General features: G+C 42.9%; 1 protein-coding gene across 1 annotated transcript in view; it reads right to left on the bottom strand.

The window, feature by feature from the left end:
- Nucleotides 1–9,444: 9,444 nt before the first annotated feature.
- The window catches only part of LOC143297936 (uncharacterized), a 32,032-nt gene continuing 25,669 nt past the window's right edge, over nt 9,445–15,807 (bottom strand). Inside the window, exons 14-15 of the mRNA XM_076610546.1 lie at nt 12,258–12,407; nt 9,445–10,148 (exon numbers count right to left, since the gene is read on the bottom strand). Coding sequence (XP_076466661.1) covers nt 10,017–10,148; nt 12,258–12,407 — 282 coding nt within the window. The 3' untranslated portion in view covers nt 9,445–10,016. The remainder of the gene's footprint in view (nt 10,149–12,257; nt 12,408–15,807) is intronic.

Below are 15,807 nucleotides of genomic sequence, written 5' to 3' on the forward strand. Positions count from 1 at the left end.
TGGTGGTTTGGGGTGGGGCGTTGTGAGAGGGGGAGAGGTCATGGAGTGGTGGTTTGGGGTGGGGCGTTGTGAGAGGGGAGAGGTCATGGAGTGGTGGTTGGGGGTGGGGCGTTGGGAGAGGGGAGAGGTCATGGAGTGGTGGTTTGGGGGGTGGGGTGTTGGGAGAGTTTGTGGAGTGGGGGTTGGGGGTGGGGCGTTGGGAGAGGGGGAGAGGTCATGGAGTGGTGGTTGGGGGTGGGGCGTTGGGAGAGGTCATGGAGTGGTGGTTTGGGGGGTGGGGAGAGGGGAGAGGTCATGGAGTAGTGGTTGGGGGGTGGGGCGTTGGGAGAGGGGAGAGGTCATGGAGTGGTGGTTGGGGGTGGGGCGTTGGGAGAGGGGAGAGGTCATGGAGTAGTGGTTTGGGGTGGGGTGTTGGGAGAGGGGAGAGGTCGTGGAGTGGTGGTTTGGGGTGGGGCGTTGGGAGAGGGGGAGAGGTCATGGAGTGGTGGTTTGGGGTGGGGTGTTGGGAGAGGGGAGAGGTCATGGAGTGGGGGTTTGGGGGTGGGGAGAGGGGAGAGGTCATGGAGTGGTGGTTTGGGGGTGGGGCGTTGGGAGAGGGGAGAGGTCATGGAGTGGTGGTTTGGGGGTGGGGAGAGGGGAGGGGGAGAGGTCATGGAGTGGCGGTTGGGGGGTGGGGCATTGGGAGAGGGGGAGAGGTCATGGAGTGGGGGGTGGGGCGTTGGGAGAGGGGAGAGGTCATGGAGTGATGGTTTGGGGTGGGGCGTTGGGAGAGGGGAGAGATCATGGAGTGGTGGTTTGGGGTGGGGCGTTGGGAGAGGGGAGAGGAGAGAGGTCATGGAGTGGTGGTTGGGGGTGGGGGTGGGTGCGGGGGTGAAGGGTGGGTTGGGAGAGGGGGGAGGTCGTGGAGTGGTGGTTGGGGGGTGGGGCGTTGGGAGAGGGGGAGAGGGGAGAGGTCATGGAGTGGTGGCTGGGGGTGGGGGTGGGTGCGGGGGTGAAGGGTGGGTTGGGAGAGGGGGGAGGTCGTGGAGTGGTGGTTGGGGGGGAATTAGAGGGGGGGGTTAAGAGAGGGGGGGGGTTGTGGAGCGGTGGTTGGGGGGGGAGTGAGGGGGGGGGGTTAAGAGGGGGGGGGGAGGTGGTGGAGTGGTGTTTGGGGGGATGAGTGGGGGGTGGGGGTTAAGAGAGGGGGAAGGTTGTGGAGTGGTGGTTGGGGGGATGAAGGGGGAGGGGGAAGGAAGGATACTGACTAAATGTCAGTGAAAAAAATTAAATATTTACAGCAGAGGAAGTTCACGAAATTCAGTGAAGAAAAAAAAATATATATACATACATATATATATATATATATCTTTACAGCAGAGGAGAACACCAAAATTCAATATTTAAACAAAAAAAAAATCCACAGAACATTTACAGCAGGGTGAGGTATTGAAAATAAAAATCCTCAAAAACATTCAACTGCAGAAGACAACAATAAATAAAGCTTGGAGAAATAAAACTCAAAAACATCATCAATAGCAGAGATCACTGCAAGGCAAAATATCCAGTTTGAGGGGAAAAAACAAAACATCAAAACCACAGTGGTCATCTTTATCATAGTGGAATCTCCCCTACTTCCCACAGCAAACCCCCCCCCCCCCCAAAAAAAACAACAACAGTATTACAGCAACAACAACAACAAGATATAATAAACTGCTGAACAACAGCAGCAGAAACAGCAGTTAAACAATCCAAAAAAAAAAAAGTCAAGCCACTTGTATAATAATATTTTTCATGAAATCAACACAACACTCCTCTTCCCTCATTCTTCGGACGAATACAGCTGTTTTTTTTTTTTCTCCCAATAACTCTTTCTCAAATACAACCTTATAAACAAACCTTTCCGTCTCGTTATTATCATTATCATTGGGTTTTTTTTCGTGTTGTAAAAATTATCATTATTATTGTTGTTGTTTTTGTATTTGTATTTCTTTTTATCACAACAGATTTGTCTGTGTGAAATTCGGGCTGCTCTCCCCAGGGAGAGCGCGTCACTACACTACAGCGCCACCCTTTTTTTTCCCCCCCCCTGCATGCAGTTTTATTTGTTTTTCCTATCGATGTGGATTTTTCAACAGAATTTTGCCAGGAACAACCCTTTTGTTGCTGTGGGTTCTTTTACGTGCGCTAAGTGCATGCTGCACACGGGACCTAGGTTTATCGTCTCATCTGAATGACTAGCGTCCAGACCACCACTCAAGGTCTAGTGGAGGGGGAGAAAATATCGGCGGCTGAGCCGTGATTCGAACCAGCGCGCTCAGATTCTCTCGCTTCCTAGGCGGACGTGTTACCTCTAGGCCATCACTCCACATGATGATACAAGTTGTTGCTTATAGTCCAGCTGATCACACAAGGCCATATCAGGATTGCCCAACTACACATATGTCCAGCAGAGTTAAACACAAAACTGTCATTCATTCACACACACACACACACACAGAAACACACAACCCCCCAAAACAACCCAACATTAAGATAAACATATAAAACAAAGTTCAAGACATTATCTTAACCATTCAGCTCCTCAGGGCAAATAAGATTAGGCCATGCTGAGGATGTCAGCCGCTTTCAGTGTGGTCAGTGAATCCCCCTGATACATTAAAGGGCAAGCAACGAAGTACATCCACACAAGTATTATATTATGTATTGTATGATAGTCAAGTCCAACTGTGACCATCAGAACAGCAGAGGAGGCAACTGCTGTCCCGACTACCTGAGCTAGAATTTGATTACAGTGGAGAGTGTCTTGCCCAAGTTACATCCCCACTCTCGGCCAAGAGGGCTTTTTAAGGTCAGTTGATGTTGGGATGGGTCCCTAAAAGCCAACAAGCACTCAAGGCTGCAGCACCAAGAGCCAGTGCAGCCTTGACTCCTAGTTTAACTCTCTCCATACGAACGGCGAAAGAGACGACGTTAACAGCATTTCACCCCAATCACCACCATCAAAATATTGCAAGCGGAAGGCTCTTATACTGAAGAGGTGAATGTTGACAAAGAATACCACAATTCTGACGACGGAAGCTAAAGGTTGGGTCATTGAGACACCCACTGGACATCTGTGGGGTCTGTATAGAGAAGAGAGGACTGGCCGTACTGAGTGAGTTAAGAGTTTTAGTTCTTCACAAAAGACTTTGCTGTAAATGAATTCCCACTGCAGTGGAGAAACCAGTGATCACACAGCTCTGTCGGCCCAACTGCTGTAATCTGACGACAATCTCCGACTGACACTGTGTTGAGCTTAATACAAGTATTCATGATGAGTCAAATGACAGAGGTGATGCATATATATCCAACAAAGATCCATTCACAAACAGGGAGAGTTGGTGGGGTGGGGTGGTGGGTGAGGGAAGGAGGATGCTGCAGGGGGAGGGATGGGGGGGGGACGGGGCGAGGAAGGAAAGACCAGTTCCAGCCATACAACCAAGCTGTTTCTGGACTCTGCAGTTAACAAGGTCTATTCTGGGGGAGGGTGGCGGCAGTGGTATCATAATGGATGGGCTTTTGGAGGTGAACAAGAATGGCCATTTCTCTCAGCCTGGTTCACACCAAGATAGCCCTATCAACTGGATTCACAGTATTCTCATCACAGGTAGGCAATTTGTTTGTAAAAAAACACAAAACAAACAAAATCATGTTCAGATTTCCAACGAGTAGTGTGTGTGGGTGTGTGTGTGTGAAAGAAATAACTCAAACCCAAATGTTTTATTGAAGGTGAAAGGATTTCTACAAGCTTCTTTTAATCATGCAAACACAAACACACATTCACATACACCCCCCCACCCTCCCCCCCCCCAAAAAAAATAAAGAAAAAACATACATCACATTGAAGAGATGGAGAAAACATTTGTTTGTGCAAGCCCCCAAAAATGTTCAAAGAAATTAAGCAACACTTCAAACATAATCATTTTTGGGGGGGTGTGGGGGTGGGGGGATGTTAGGGTTGGTTAGTGCAATTACGATACAAGACATTAAGCTCATGAAACGTTTCAGTTTCAGTACATAGATCAGTCTCTACACTTTGACACCTCCTTAAAAGGAGGTTTCAAGGTGGTGTCAAAAGCGTAAAGACTGATCTATGTATGCTACACCACATCTACTTAAAAAAAAAAAAGAAAAAAAAAAAGAGCAATTGCCTGACCTTCCCATAAACCCCAACGCAGCGGCCAAACCTTTAGTAGCGAAGAATCAAGGAAATAACATTTTTCAAAACTTGCACTGCAGCTGAATACACCATCTTATAAAAAACATGTACAGCTTCAAGGTACTTCCATGTTTTCATGACCCAACAGATTATAGTTCACCGGAGATATCACAGGGAGATGATGAGAACGAGTCAACAACTGCCACCAAGATTACCGGGGATGATCTACCTTCTCTAGAAGACATGTATTATACGCAGCTACTCAAAAAAGCAAAATCAATCAGCCAGGACGAATCACATCCAGCTTTTGGGATTTTCGAGATGCTCCCCTCTGGTTGATGGTACAGAAGTATAAGGACGAAAACCAATCGCTTCGCCAATAGCTTTTTCCCCAAAGCAGTCAATGCTCTGTCTCTTGAACAAATCCAGTATGATGAATAGAATTGTGCAATCAACAACCATCTACCTGAAGATCTAGTCATCAATCCCATCCACATGTAACATGCGGCTTCTGTTCAAGCATGTGTGTGTGTGTGTGTGTGTGTGAGAGAGAGAGAGAGAGACAGACAGAGAGAGAGAGAGAAAGTGTGTGTGTGTATGCATGCATGTGTGTGTGTGTGTGTGTGTGTGTGAGTATGCACAAGTTTTTATATTGATATGCACCTGTATGTATCTAACTTCTACTCTATCTGTGTTTGTGTATGATTTTCGATTTGTGTTTGTACCTTGTTATGTACTATCACCCTCCCAACCCCCCCCGCCCCCCTGAACCCTGAACACCGGTGAACACTGGATCCGAAGTCCACCACCAAACTCGATTCTACCATGATGCCTCCAGATTCTTAACTCACTCCGGATGATGGAACGCTATAGTGTTCCTGACGTAAAGCACGGTTCCAGATGATGGAACGCTATAGCACTTTCGACAATTAAAATTTTTTCCATGTTTTCCTCATGGAGTAGCGTAACAATCGCAGCTATACTGGGTACTGCGAACGTGTCAAGGATTGAATGGAAAGTTTCTTCGTGAGATTCAGTAACAACACACTCGCCGGCGACTGACTGACTTCAGCACCCCACATAACAAGCTAATCTGCATACGTATGGAAAATGGTGTTGCAGGTGATACAAGTGGAAATTTTTGGAGCAAACTAGATCACGACAACGGCTTTTTACTGCTGCTGAAGTGATTGAAATGCTTGAAACTGAAGGTTTCAACATCGACGAGGATGATGAAAGACGTTGAATACAGTATCTGCAGTGAAAAAAGCTACCAGCAAGAAGGTACTGACAGTGACTTAGCTTCTGAGGGCTGTGAAGAGAGGGAGGGGGGTGGGCAGAAACACAACGTGAGGAGAGGAGTCAGTGGTTCAAGTACAGCGAGTTTCATTCAGTTACCTTATGTTTTGTAATTTTTGTGATTTTTTTTTTAAAATAACCCTAACAAATGGGTCGTCTGCAAGGAAAAGCAAAGGAGAAAACTATTCGTCCAGAATAACCCCAGTGAGGCTGGTTTATACATAGCTCTTTTTCCATATGATTCTGGCCAGCAAAAAGTCCTTTCCTAGTCTTCTCATAATGACTATTTACCTAAATACCTTCTTTTGATGCAAAAAAAAAAAAAAAAAAAAGTAAACTAACATACCTCTGCCTTCACACATGCAATTAATTGTATGTGGGCTATTAGTGACAAGTAAAAGAGAAGATAATTCACAGAGGATGGCAGAAATTTCTGTCACACCATCATGTTCATCACATTTCGAAAAAAGGTGACATACCTTTGCGGACCTCAACACCACTGTCATTACAAAAACAACAACAAATATCCACACCCTAGAAATACACCCCAGACCTTTGTGATACCACTTTTCCAACATCACCAAAACTGAACCCTTGAAACAACTGCAACAAACCAAAAATTAACAAAGCAGAAATGGATTTTCATCACAGAGAATAGTAATGCTGAGGAAATCACCAATGATTACAAATTGCAAGAAACCACAAAACATTTTTTACATTAATCATCAGCAATAACTGTCACATATTTATCAGCAAATAACTGTCACACTGTTTTAAAAAAAAAAACAACAACAAAGGTAACAGGAAATGATTTTGTGGTTAAAACCAAAGGGAATCAGGTTACCCTTCCAACGGTAGCAAAAACCATTTCACAACCACAGTGCAAACATAACACCAGGTGCTATTACAAAGGAAAACCAAAAAAAAAAACAAAAAAAAGAAACCAACACAAACACCTGACAAAAACACTACCAAGTATTTGAATTACTGTAACAAAAGAAAGGGAAAACTGCGTTCCTGTCACAAGAGGAAAACGGGAGCTATATTGCTGCAACTTAAACTGTTTCGCTAATCTGCACACGTATGGAAAATGGCGTTACAGGAGCGATGACACTGTAACAAACAAGAACAATGTTCCTGTAACAAATAAGAAATTTACTGATTGTTACAAAAGGAGTCAGAAACTGTGCTCTCTTTTATGAACCCTTGACTGTGTTTGTTGTTACCATAGGAAACAGTAACTTTGCTGCTGTTACAACTAAGGAATTCCACTTGTTGTAAAAACAAACATGAACTATGCTCCTATCACAAACAAGAGGATTGTATCTGATGTAACAACAGGAAACAGCAACTATGCTTCCGTTGACAAACTGGGAACTGCATTTGTTGCTGCAAAAGAAACGTAAATTACCTCCTGTTACGATCAGGGAATTCTATTTGTTATAAGAACAGAAAACATAAAACTATACAACTGTTACAAATAGGGAACTGCATTTTGTTGTTACTACAGGAAACATACACCATACTCCTGCTAACAAATAGGGAACTGCATTTTGTTGTTACTACAGGAAACATACACCATATTCCTGCTAACAAATAGGGAACTGCATTTTGTTGTTACTACAGGAAACATACACCATATTCCTGCTAACAAATAGGGAACTGCATTTTGTTGTTACTACAGGAAACATACACCATATTCCTGCTAAACAAATAGGGAACTGCATTTTGTTGTTACTACAGGAAACATACACCATATTCCTGCCAAAAATAGGGAACTGCATTTTGTTGTTACTACAGGAAACATACACCATATTCCTGCCAACAAATAGGGAACTGCATTTTGTTGTTACTACAGGAAACATACACCATATTCCTGCTAAACAAATAGGGAACTGCATTTTGTTGTTACTACAGGAAACATACACCATACTCCTGCTAAACAAATAGGGAACTGCATTTTGTTGTTACTACAGGAAACATACACCATATTCCTGCTAAACAAATAGGGAACTGCATTTTGTTGTTACTACAGGAAACATACACTATACTCCTGCTAAACAAATAGGGAACTGCATTTTGTTGTTACTACAGGAAACATACACCATACTCCTGCTAACAAATAGGGAACTGCATTTTGTTGTTACTACAGGAAACATACACCATATTCCTGCTAAACAAATAGGGAACTGCATTTTGTTGTTACTACAGGAAACATACACCATATTCCTGCTAACAAATAGGGAACTGCATTTTGTTGTTACTACAGGAAACATACACCATACTCCTGCTAAACAAATAGGGAACTGCATTTTGTTGTTACTACAGGAAACATACACCATATTCCTGCTAAACAAATAGGGAACTGCATTTTGTTGTTACTACAGGAAACATACACCATACTCCTGCTAAACAAATAGGGAACTGCATTTTGTTGTTACTACAGGAAACATACACCATATTCCTGCCAAAAATAGGGAACTGCATTTTGTTGTTACTACAGGAAACATACACCATATTCCTGCCAACAAATAGGGAACTGCATTTTGTTGTTACTACAGGAAATCTACACCATACTCCTGCTAACAAATAGGGAACTGCATTTTGTTGTTACTACAGGAAAAATACACCATACTCCTGCTGACAAATAGGGAACTGTATTTTGTTGTTACTACAGGAAACATACACCATATTCCTGCTGACAAATAGGGAACTGTATTTTGTTGTTACTACAGGAAACATACACCATATTCCTGCTAAACAAATAGGGAACTGCATTTTGTTGTTACTACAGGAAACATACACCATATTCCTGCTAAACAAATAGGGAACTGCATTTTGTTGTTACTACAGGAAACATACACCATATTCCTGCCAACAAATAGGGAACTGCATTTTGTTGTTACTACAGGAAACATACACCATATTCCTGCTAAACAAATAGGGAACTGCATTTTGTTGTTACTACAGGAAACATACACCATACTCCTGCTAAACAAATAGGGAACTGCATTTTGTTGTTACTACAGGAAACATACACTATACTCCTGCTAACAAATAGGGAACTGCATTTTGTTGTTACTACAGGAAAAATACACCATACTCCTGCTGACAAATAGGGAACTGTATTTTGTTGTTACTACAGGAAACATACACCATATTCCTGCTAAACAAATAGGGAACTGCATTTTGTTGTTACTACAGGAAACATACACCATATTCCTGCTAAACAAATAGGGAACTGCATTTTGTTGTTACTACAGGAAACATACACCATACTCCTGCTAACAAATAGGGAACTGCATTTTGTTGTTACTACAGGAAACATACACCATACTCCTGCTGACAAATAGGGAACTGCATTTTGTTGTTACTACAGGAAACATACACCATACTCCTGCTAACAAATAGGGAACTGCATTTTGTTGTTACTACAGGAAACATACACCATACTCCTGCTGACAAATAGGGAACTGCATTTTGTTGTTACTACAGGAAACATACACCATACTCCTGCTGACAAATAGGGAACTGCATTTTGTTGTTACTACAGGAAACATACACCATACTCCTGCTGACAAATAGGGAACTGCATTTTGTTGTTACTACAGGAAACATACACCATACTCCTGCTGACAAATAGGGAACTGCATTTTGTTGTTACTACAGGAAACATACACCATACTCCTGCTAACAAATAGGGAACTGCATTTTGTTGTTACTACAGGAAACATACACCATACTCCTGCTGACAAATAGGGAACTGCATTTTGTTGTTACTACAGGAAACATACACCATATTCCTGCCAACAAATAGGGAACTGCATTTTGTTGTTACTACAGGAAACATACACCATATTCCTGCCAACAAATAGGGAACTGCATTTTGTTGTTACTACAGGAAACATACACCATATTCCTGCTAAACAAATAGGGAACTGCATTTTGTTGTTACTACAGGAAACATACACCATACTCCTGCTAACAAAAAGGGAACTGTATTTGACGTTACAAAAAAGAAACATAAACTGTCTCCTGTTACTATCAGAGAATTCCATTTGTTGCAACAACAGAAAACATAAAAACTAGACCACTGTTACAGACAGGCAACTGTATTTTTGCTGTTACAAAAAAACAACAAAATATATCCCTGTTACAGAGAGGCAACTGTATTTTTGCTGTCACAACAAAAAAACAAAATATCTCCCTGTTACAGACAGGCAACTGTATTTTTGCTGTCACAACAAAAAACAAAATATACCCCTGTTACAGACAGGCAACTGTATTTTTGCTGTCACAACAAAAAACAAAATATACCCCTGTTACAGACAGGCAACTGAATTTTTGCTGTCACAACAAGAAACAACAGAAAACATAAACTATACCCCTGTAACAGATAGGTAACTGTATTTTGCTGTCACAACGATTCTGCAAGAAACTAAAAAAAACAAAAAAACCCAACAAAAAACAAAAACAACAACCCAACTTGCTGTTTTATGACAGAAAAGAAGGGGGCACTCCCAACACTGGACACCAGTCATCATTTCTTGGATCCTTTGTCCTCGGGTTTCTTGGGGGGCGACCTTCCACTGTGCTCAACTGTGCTGGCGCTGCGCCCTTTGTACAAAATGTGGGCCATGCTGTCGTCCACCTCCTCACTCCGCATCTTCCTCTGAAAGCCACGCAAAGGCGAGTCAGGAGACAGAGAGAGAGAGCGAGAGCGCTTGTTAGCCACCCAGACAATGTCATTTGGTTACATCGTCTCTCTCTCTCTCTCTCTCTCTCACTCCAGCAATCATACACTTTAGTGATGTGTCATCATATGTAGAGAGATAGATAGATAATGGACAGATACAGATAGACAGATGAATAGATGGACAGACGTTGTCATTTTGTTACATCGTCTCTCTCTCTCTCTCTCTCTCTCTCACTCCAGCAATCATACACTTTAGTGATGTATCATCATATGTTGAGATAGAGATAGATATGGACAGATACAGATAGATAGATGAATAGATGGACAGACGTTGTCATTTTGTTACATCGTCTCTCGCTCCAGCAATCACACAATTAGGTAATGTGTCTTCATATGTAGAGAGAGAGAGATAGATATGAAACGGAATGAAATTTTACTTTACCAGGAAGTGAGATAAGCAATTAATATGCTATTTTCCACCCAGCCCTGGGGCAAAAAAACAACAAAAAACAAACAAAAAACATTAACACCAGAAAAAACATCAAATACATCACTCAATCAGAAGGAAAAAAAATCAATCCATAAGCATTATCACACACACACACAAACACACACACCACACACACACACACAGAGAACTAACAAATAAATTACCAGGAATACATGGAAACAAATGAAGCATCACATGTTACCCACACAATCAGAGATTAAGATAACAGAAAAGCACACACCATCCAAGTAAAACAGCATATATACTGTTAAATATTTAGTATATATACTGTTTTACTATGCACAGACAGATAAATTGATGGATAGATGGATGGACAGACAGATGGATGGACAGAGACCGACCGACCTATGGACAGATAGATGGATGGACAGAGACAGACAGATGGATGGACAGACAGATGGATGGACAGACAGATGGATGGACAGAGACAGACAGACCTATGGACAGACAGATGGATGGACAGAAACAGACAGATGGACCGACAGACAGATGGACGGACAGATGGATGGACAGAGACAGACAGATGGACAGAGACAGACAGATGGATGGACAGAGACAGATGGACAGAGACAGATGGATGGACGGATGGACAGAGACAGACAGGTGGATGGACAGATGGATGGACAGAGACAGACAGGTGGATGGACAGAGACAGACAGACCTATGGGCAGATAGATGGATTGACATGGACAGACAGATGGATCGACAGACGGATGGACAGACAGACAGACAGATGGATGGACAGAGACAGACAGATGATGGACAGACAGATGGATCGACAGACGGATGGACAGACAGACAGACAGATGGATGGACAGAGACAGACAGATGAATAGGTAGGTAGATAGATGGATAGGTAGATATATAGGTAGGTACATAGAAAGATAGGTGCCAGATGTGTTCATTGTTGTATTACCTCGGGCTGCAACAACCATGAAATCATGTAAATATATGTGTATTTTTTATATAGATAGGTAAATACACACACACACACCTGTCTATCTATCTATCTATGGATGAGTGCATATGTGCGTTTTACTTGTGTGAAATGAGTGAGTGTATATAAATGTATGCGTGTTTGAGTGGGGTTATAACTTGGGGTCGATATTTTGTCTTATATTCTGTGACTGTTCCCCCCTCCCCTTTCCCCCCGCCCCCACCTCCCACCAGTACATGTTTCTGTGCAACAAGGTATAACTCACCTTAGAATGTGGAAGCTAAAAATATAAATCACATCAGATGGAGACAAAGTTGCAGAAATGCTCACCATTTTTCTTCAACAATGCAATTCTAGAGTGCGTCAGGTGTATTCATTCACCTGAGGGAGTTTATATCAGAGATGGAGACAGAGAGCATGAGATTTGTTCAGGGAGTTTATATCAGAGATGGAGACAGAGCATGAGATTTGTTCAGGGAGTTTATATCAGAGATGGAGACAGAGAGCATGAGATTTGTTCTGGGAGTTTATATCAGTGACGGAGTCTGAGAGCAGAGATTTGTTCTCACGACAGCATGAGGAAAAACTCAGTGAGTTTACATCAGTGACAGAGTCTGAGAGCAAGAGATGTTCTCACCATTTTCCGCAGCAAGCCAGACCGCTGAGCACCGGCACTGGCACCAGAGGCCGAGCGGAGGGCTTCTTGCTCAGGTCTGGCGGTCAAAGCCATGGGTTCGTCTTCATCCTCGTCATCGCTGTGCGTCCTGCCGTACGTCAACCGCTCTTGCTGCAAAGGGAAGGGATAGGAATGTGAGTTATGTGTGGGATGAGGACCCGACGCTCAGCTTATATCACAGATTGACATGAACTTGGACGGGCGCCATAGCCGAATGGTTAAAGCGTTGGACTTTCGATCTGAGGGTCTCGGGTTCGAATCACGGTGACGGCGCCTGGTGGGTAAAGGGTGGAGATTTTTACGATCTCCCAGGTCAACAAATGTGCAGACCTGCCAGTGCCTGAACCCCCTTCGTGTGTATGCGCAAGCATAAGATCAAATACGCACGTTAAAGATCCTGTAATCCATGTCAGCGTTCGGTGGGTTATGGAAACAAGAACATACCCAGCATGCACACCCCCGAAAACGGAGTATGGCTGCCTACATGGCGGGGTAAAAACGGTCATACACGTAAAAAGCCCACTCGCGTATTTACGAGTAAACGTGGGAGTTGAAGCCCACGAACGCAGAAGAAGAAGACATGAACTTGCAGTTGGGCCAACAGCAAACAGAGCTGTATAATCAATAGTTTCTCCAGTCAGTTACAGCTCAGTCTTTTGTGAAGGACTGTGACTCTCAAACTGGAAGGCAAGATTGCACTGGCTCTTTGTGCTGCAGCCTTGGGGGTTAGTTGACTTTTGGACGGGTGCAACAGCCGAGTGGTTGAAGCGTTGGACTGTCAATCTGAGGGTCCCGGGTTCGAATCACAGTGATGGCGCCTGGTGGGTAAAGGGTGGAGATTTTTACGATCTCCCAGGTCAACATATGTGCAGACCTGCTAGTGCCTGAACCCCCTTTGTGTGTATATGCAAGCAGAAGATCAAATACGCACGTTAAAGATCCTGTAATCCATGTCAGTGTTCGGTGGGTTATGGAAACAAGAACATACCCAGGCATGCACACCCCTGAAAACAGAGTATGGCTGCCTACATGGCAGGGTAAAAACGGTCAAACATGTAAAAGCCCACTCGAGTGCATACGAGTGAACGTGGGAGTTGCAGCCCACGAATGCAGAAGTAGTAGTTGACCTTTGGGAACCATCCCAACGCCCGCTGTCCTAAAACCCTCTTGGCCAAGAGAGTGGGGATGTAACCTGGGTAAGGCACTCTCCACTGTAATCAAATTCTGGCCCAGATAGTCAGGACAGCAGTTGCCTCCTCTGCTATTCTGATGGTCATAGTCAGACACGACAATCATACATGTGTGGGAATATGAAATTTGAGAATTTTTTATTGGCAACAGGTGCACTGTGTTTAGCATTTTATCATTTTATATGTTATCTGTATGCTCCTCTTTAATTTCCATTTCATACAGTCTAAGTTAACATTTCTGGGCATAGCATAACATGGGTTATCTAACACACACACACACACACACATTCCCTCTCTCTCTCCCCCTCTTTCTCACCCACTCACTTGATGAATTTGCTGAATCCCTGTTACATAGTTCTACTGGGGTGTTCCTGCAATGTGACTTAGGCTAGACGGGCGCAATAGCCGAGTGGTTAAAGCGTTGGACTGTCAATCTGAGGATCCCGGGTTCGAATCACGGTGATGGTGCCTGGTGAATAAAGGGTGGAGATTTTTACGATCTCCCAGGTCAACATACATGCAGACCTGCTAGTGCCTGAACCCCCTTCGTGTGTATATGCAAGCAGAAGATGAAATACGCACGTTAAAGATCCTGTAATCCATGTCAGCGTTCGGTGGGTTATGGAAACAAGAACATACCCAGCATGCACACCCCCAAAAACGGAGTATGGCTGCCGACATGGTGGGGTAAAAACGGTCATACACGTAAAAGCCCACTCGTGTGCATACAAGTGAACGCAGAAGAAGAAGAAGACTTAGGCTAAAGGTATCATTGTACCAGATTTCCTTTTAGTTTGTTAACTGACTTTATAATCTTAGAATTCACAGGATGTTGATTTCACTGTTCAATCAATATGGGGCCTTTTTTTTTTTTTTTTTTTTTTTTTTGTCAGTGAACGTGTCAACAATTTCTCTTTTAGAAATAATATTCTTTATCTCGTATCGCCCCAAGCCCAGTCAGCAGTTGTCAGTTTCAGTTTCCAGGTGTCAAAGCAGGCAGACTGATCCTTGTATGCCACACCATTTAGGTGAAATCAAGACGAACTGACGTCCTGTGCGTAGCATGCACTTTGTGCACAACGTAAAACCAAAAGAACCCATGGCAACAAAAGGGTTTGGTTAGGAAAACATAGAAACTTGCAGGCAGAAAAAAAAGACAGGGGGTTGGGGGGGGGGGTGGTGGGGGGGGGGGGGGAGGGGGGGAGTGAAAGGAGGGGGCGGAGGGCACTGCACTGTAGCTACAAGCTCTCTCTGGGGAGAGAGCCGCCTGAATTTCACACAGAAAAATCTGTGGTAACATGATAATGATCATAACAACATGGTTCAGTATTACTTCATAAATAGACACTGTCACTGACTTTCAGTATGAAGTGAAAGCAGTTTCCTATGTTGTTTTTTTTCTATTATCACACACTGAATTATCATTCTTATTATTATTATTTTGTTGTTTTTTTTACACATAACTGAGCTTACACATGAGAAATAAGAGATCCCACCAAACACACTTCGGAAGTAGAAATGGAAAGAAGAACAAAACATACTTGGTATTGACATATCATGCACAAAAAACAAAGAACTATGGCACAAAAATGCCACAGAAACAATAATATAAACTGATAATAATCATATAATAATGATGATGATAATAATGATAATAATAATGTGGAGTGTTGGCCTAGCAGTTATGTGTCCGCCTAGGAAGCGAGAGAATCTGAGCCCACTGGTTTGAATCCCACAGTCGCCAGTATTTTCTCCCCCTCCACTGGACCTTGACAAGTGGTCTGGATGCTAGTCATTCGGATGAGACAATAAACCTAAGTCTTGTATGCAGCATGCACTTAGTGCACATAAAAGAACCCACAGCAATGCAACTAAAGGGTTATCCGTGGAAAAAATTCTGTAAAAAAAGAAAAAAAATCCACTTTGATACGAAAAGAAATAAAATTGCAGGCAGAACAAAAATACAAAATAGCAGGCAATGCTTTCAGCATAGCAATGTGCTCTCCATGGGGAGAGCAGCCTGAATTTCACACAGAGAAATTTCTTGTGACAAAAAAAGTAATACAAGACAATATAATAATGATGATGTTGATGATGATGATGATGATCATCATCATAAATGATAAAGAGGGAGAGGAAAAAAAAGAAAAACAAGAGAGGCAAGGCCCTCAAGACTCACTTGTGATAAATTAAGTCCCCTAGCATTAATTACAGAGTAATTTCCCTTTTTTACTATCTGCACCAAAACGTTTGCAAAATAAATAAAAATTCCATGCTTAGCAAAAGAAGTTCCTGTTTGAACAAAAAATGATAATAATGAC

The sequence above is a fragment of the Babylonia areolata genome, chromosome 23, assembly GCF_041734735.1.
Source record: "Babylonia areolata isolate BAREFJ2019XMU chromosome 23, ASM4173473v1, whole genome shotgun sequence".
NCBI classification, from domain to species: Eukaryota; Metazoa; Mollusca; class Gastropoda; order Neogastropoda; family Buccinidae; genus Babylonia; species Babylonia areolata.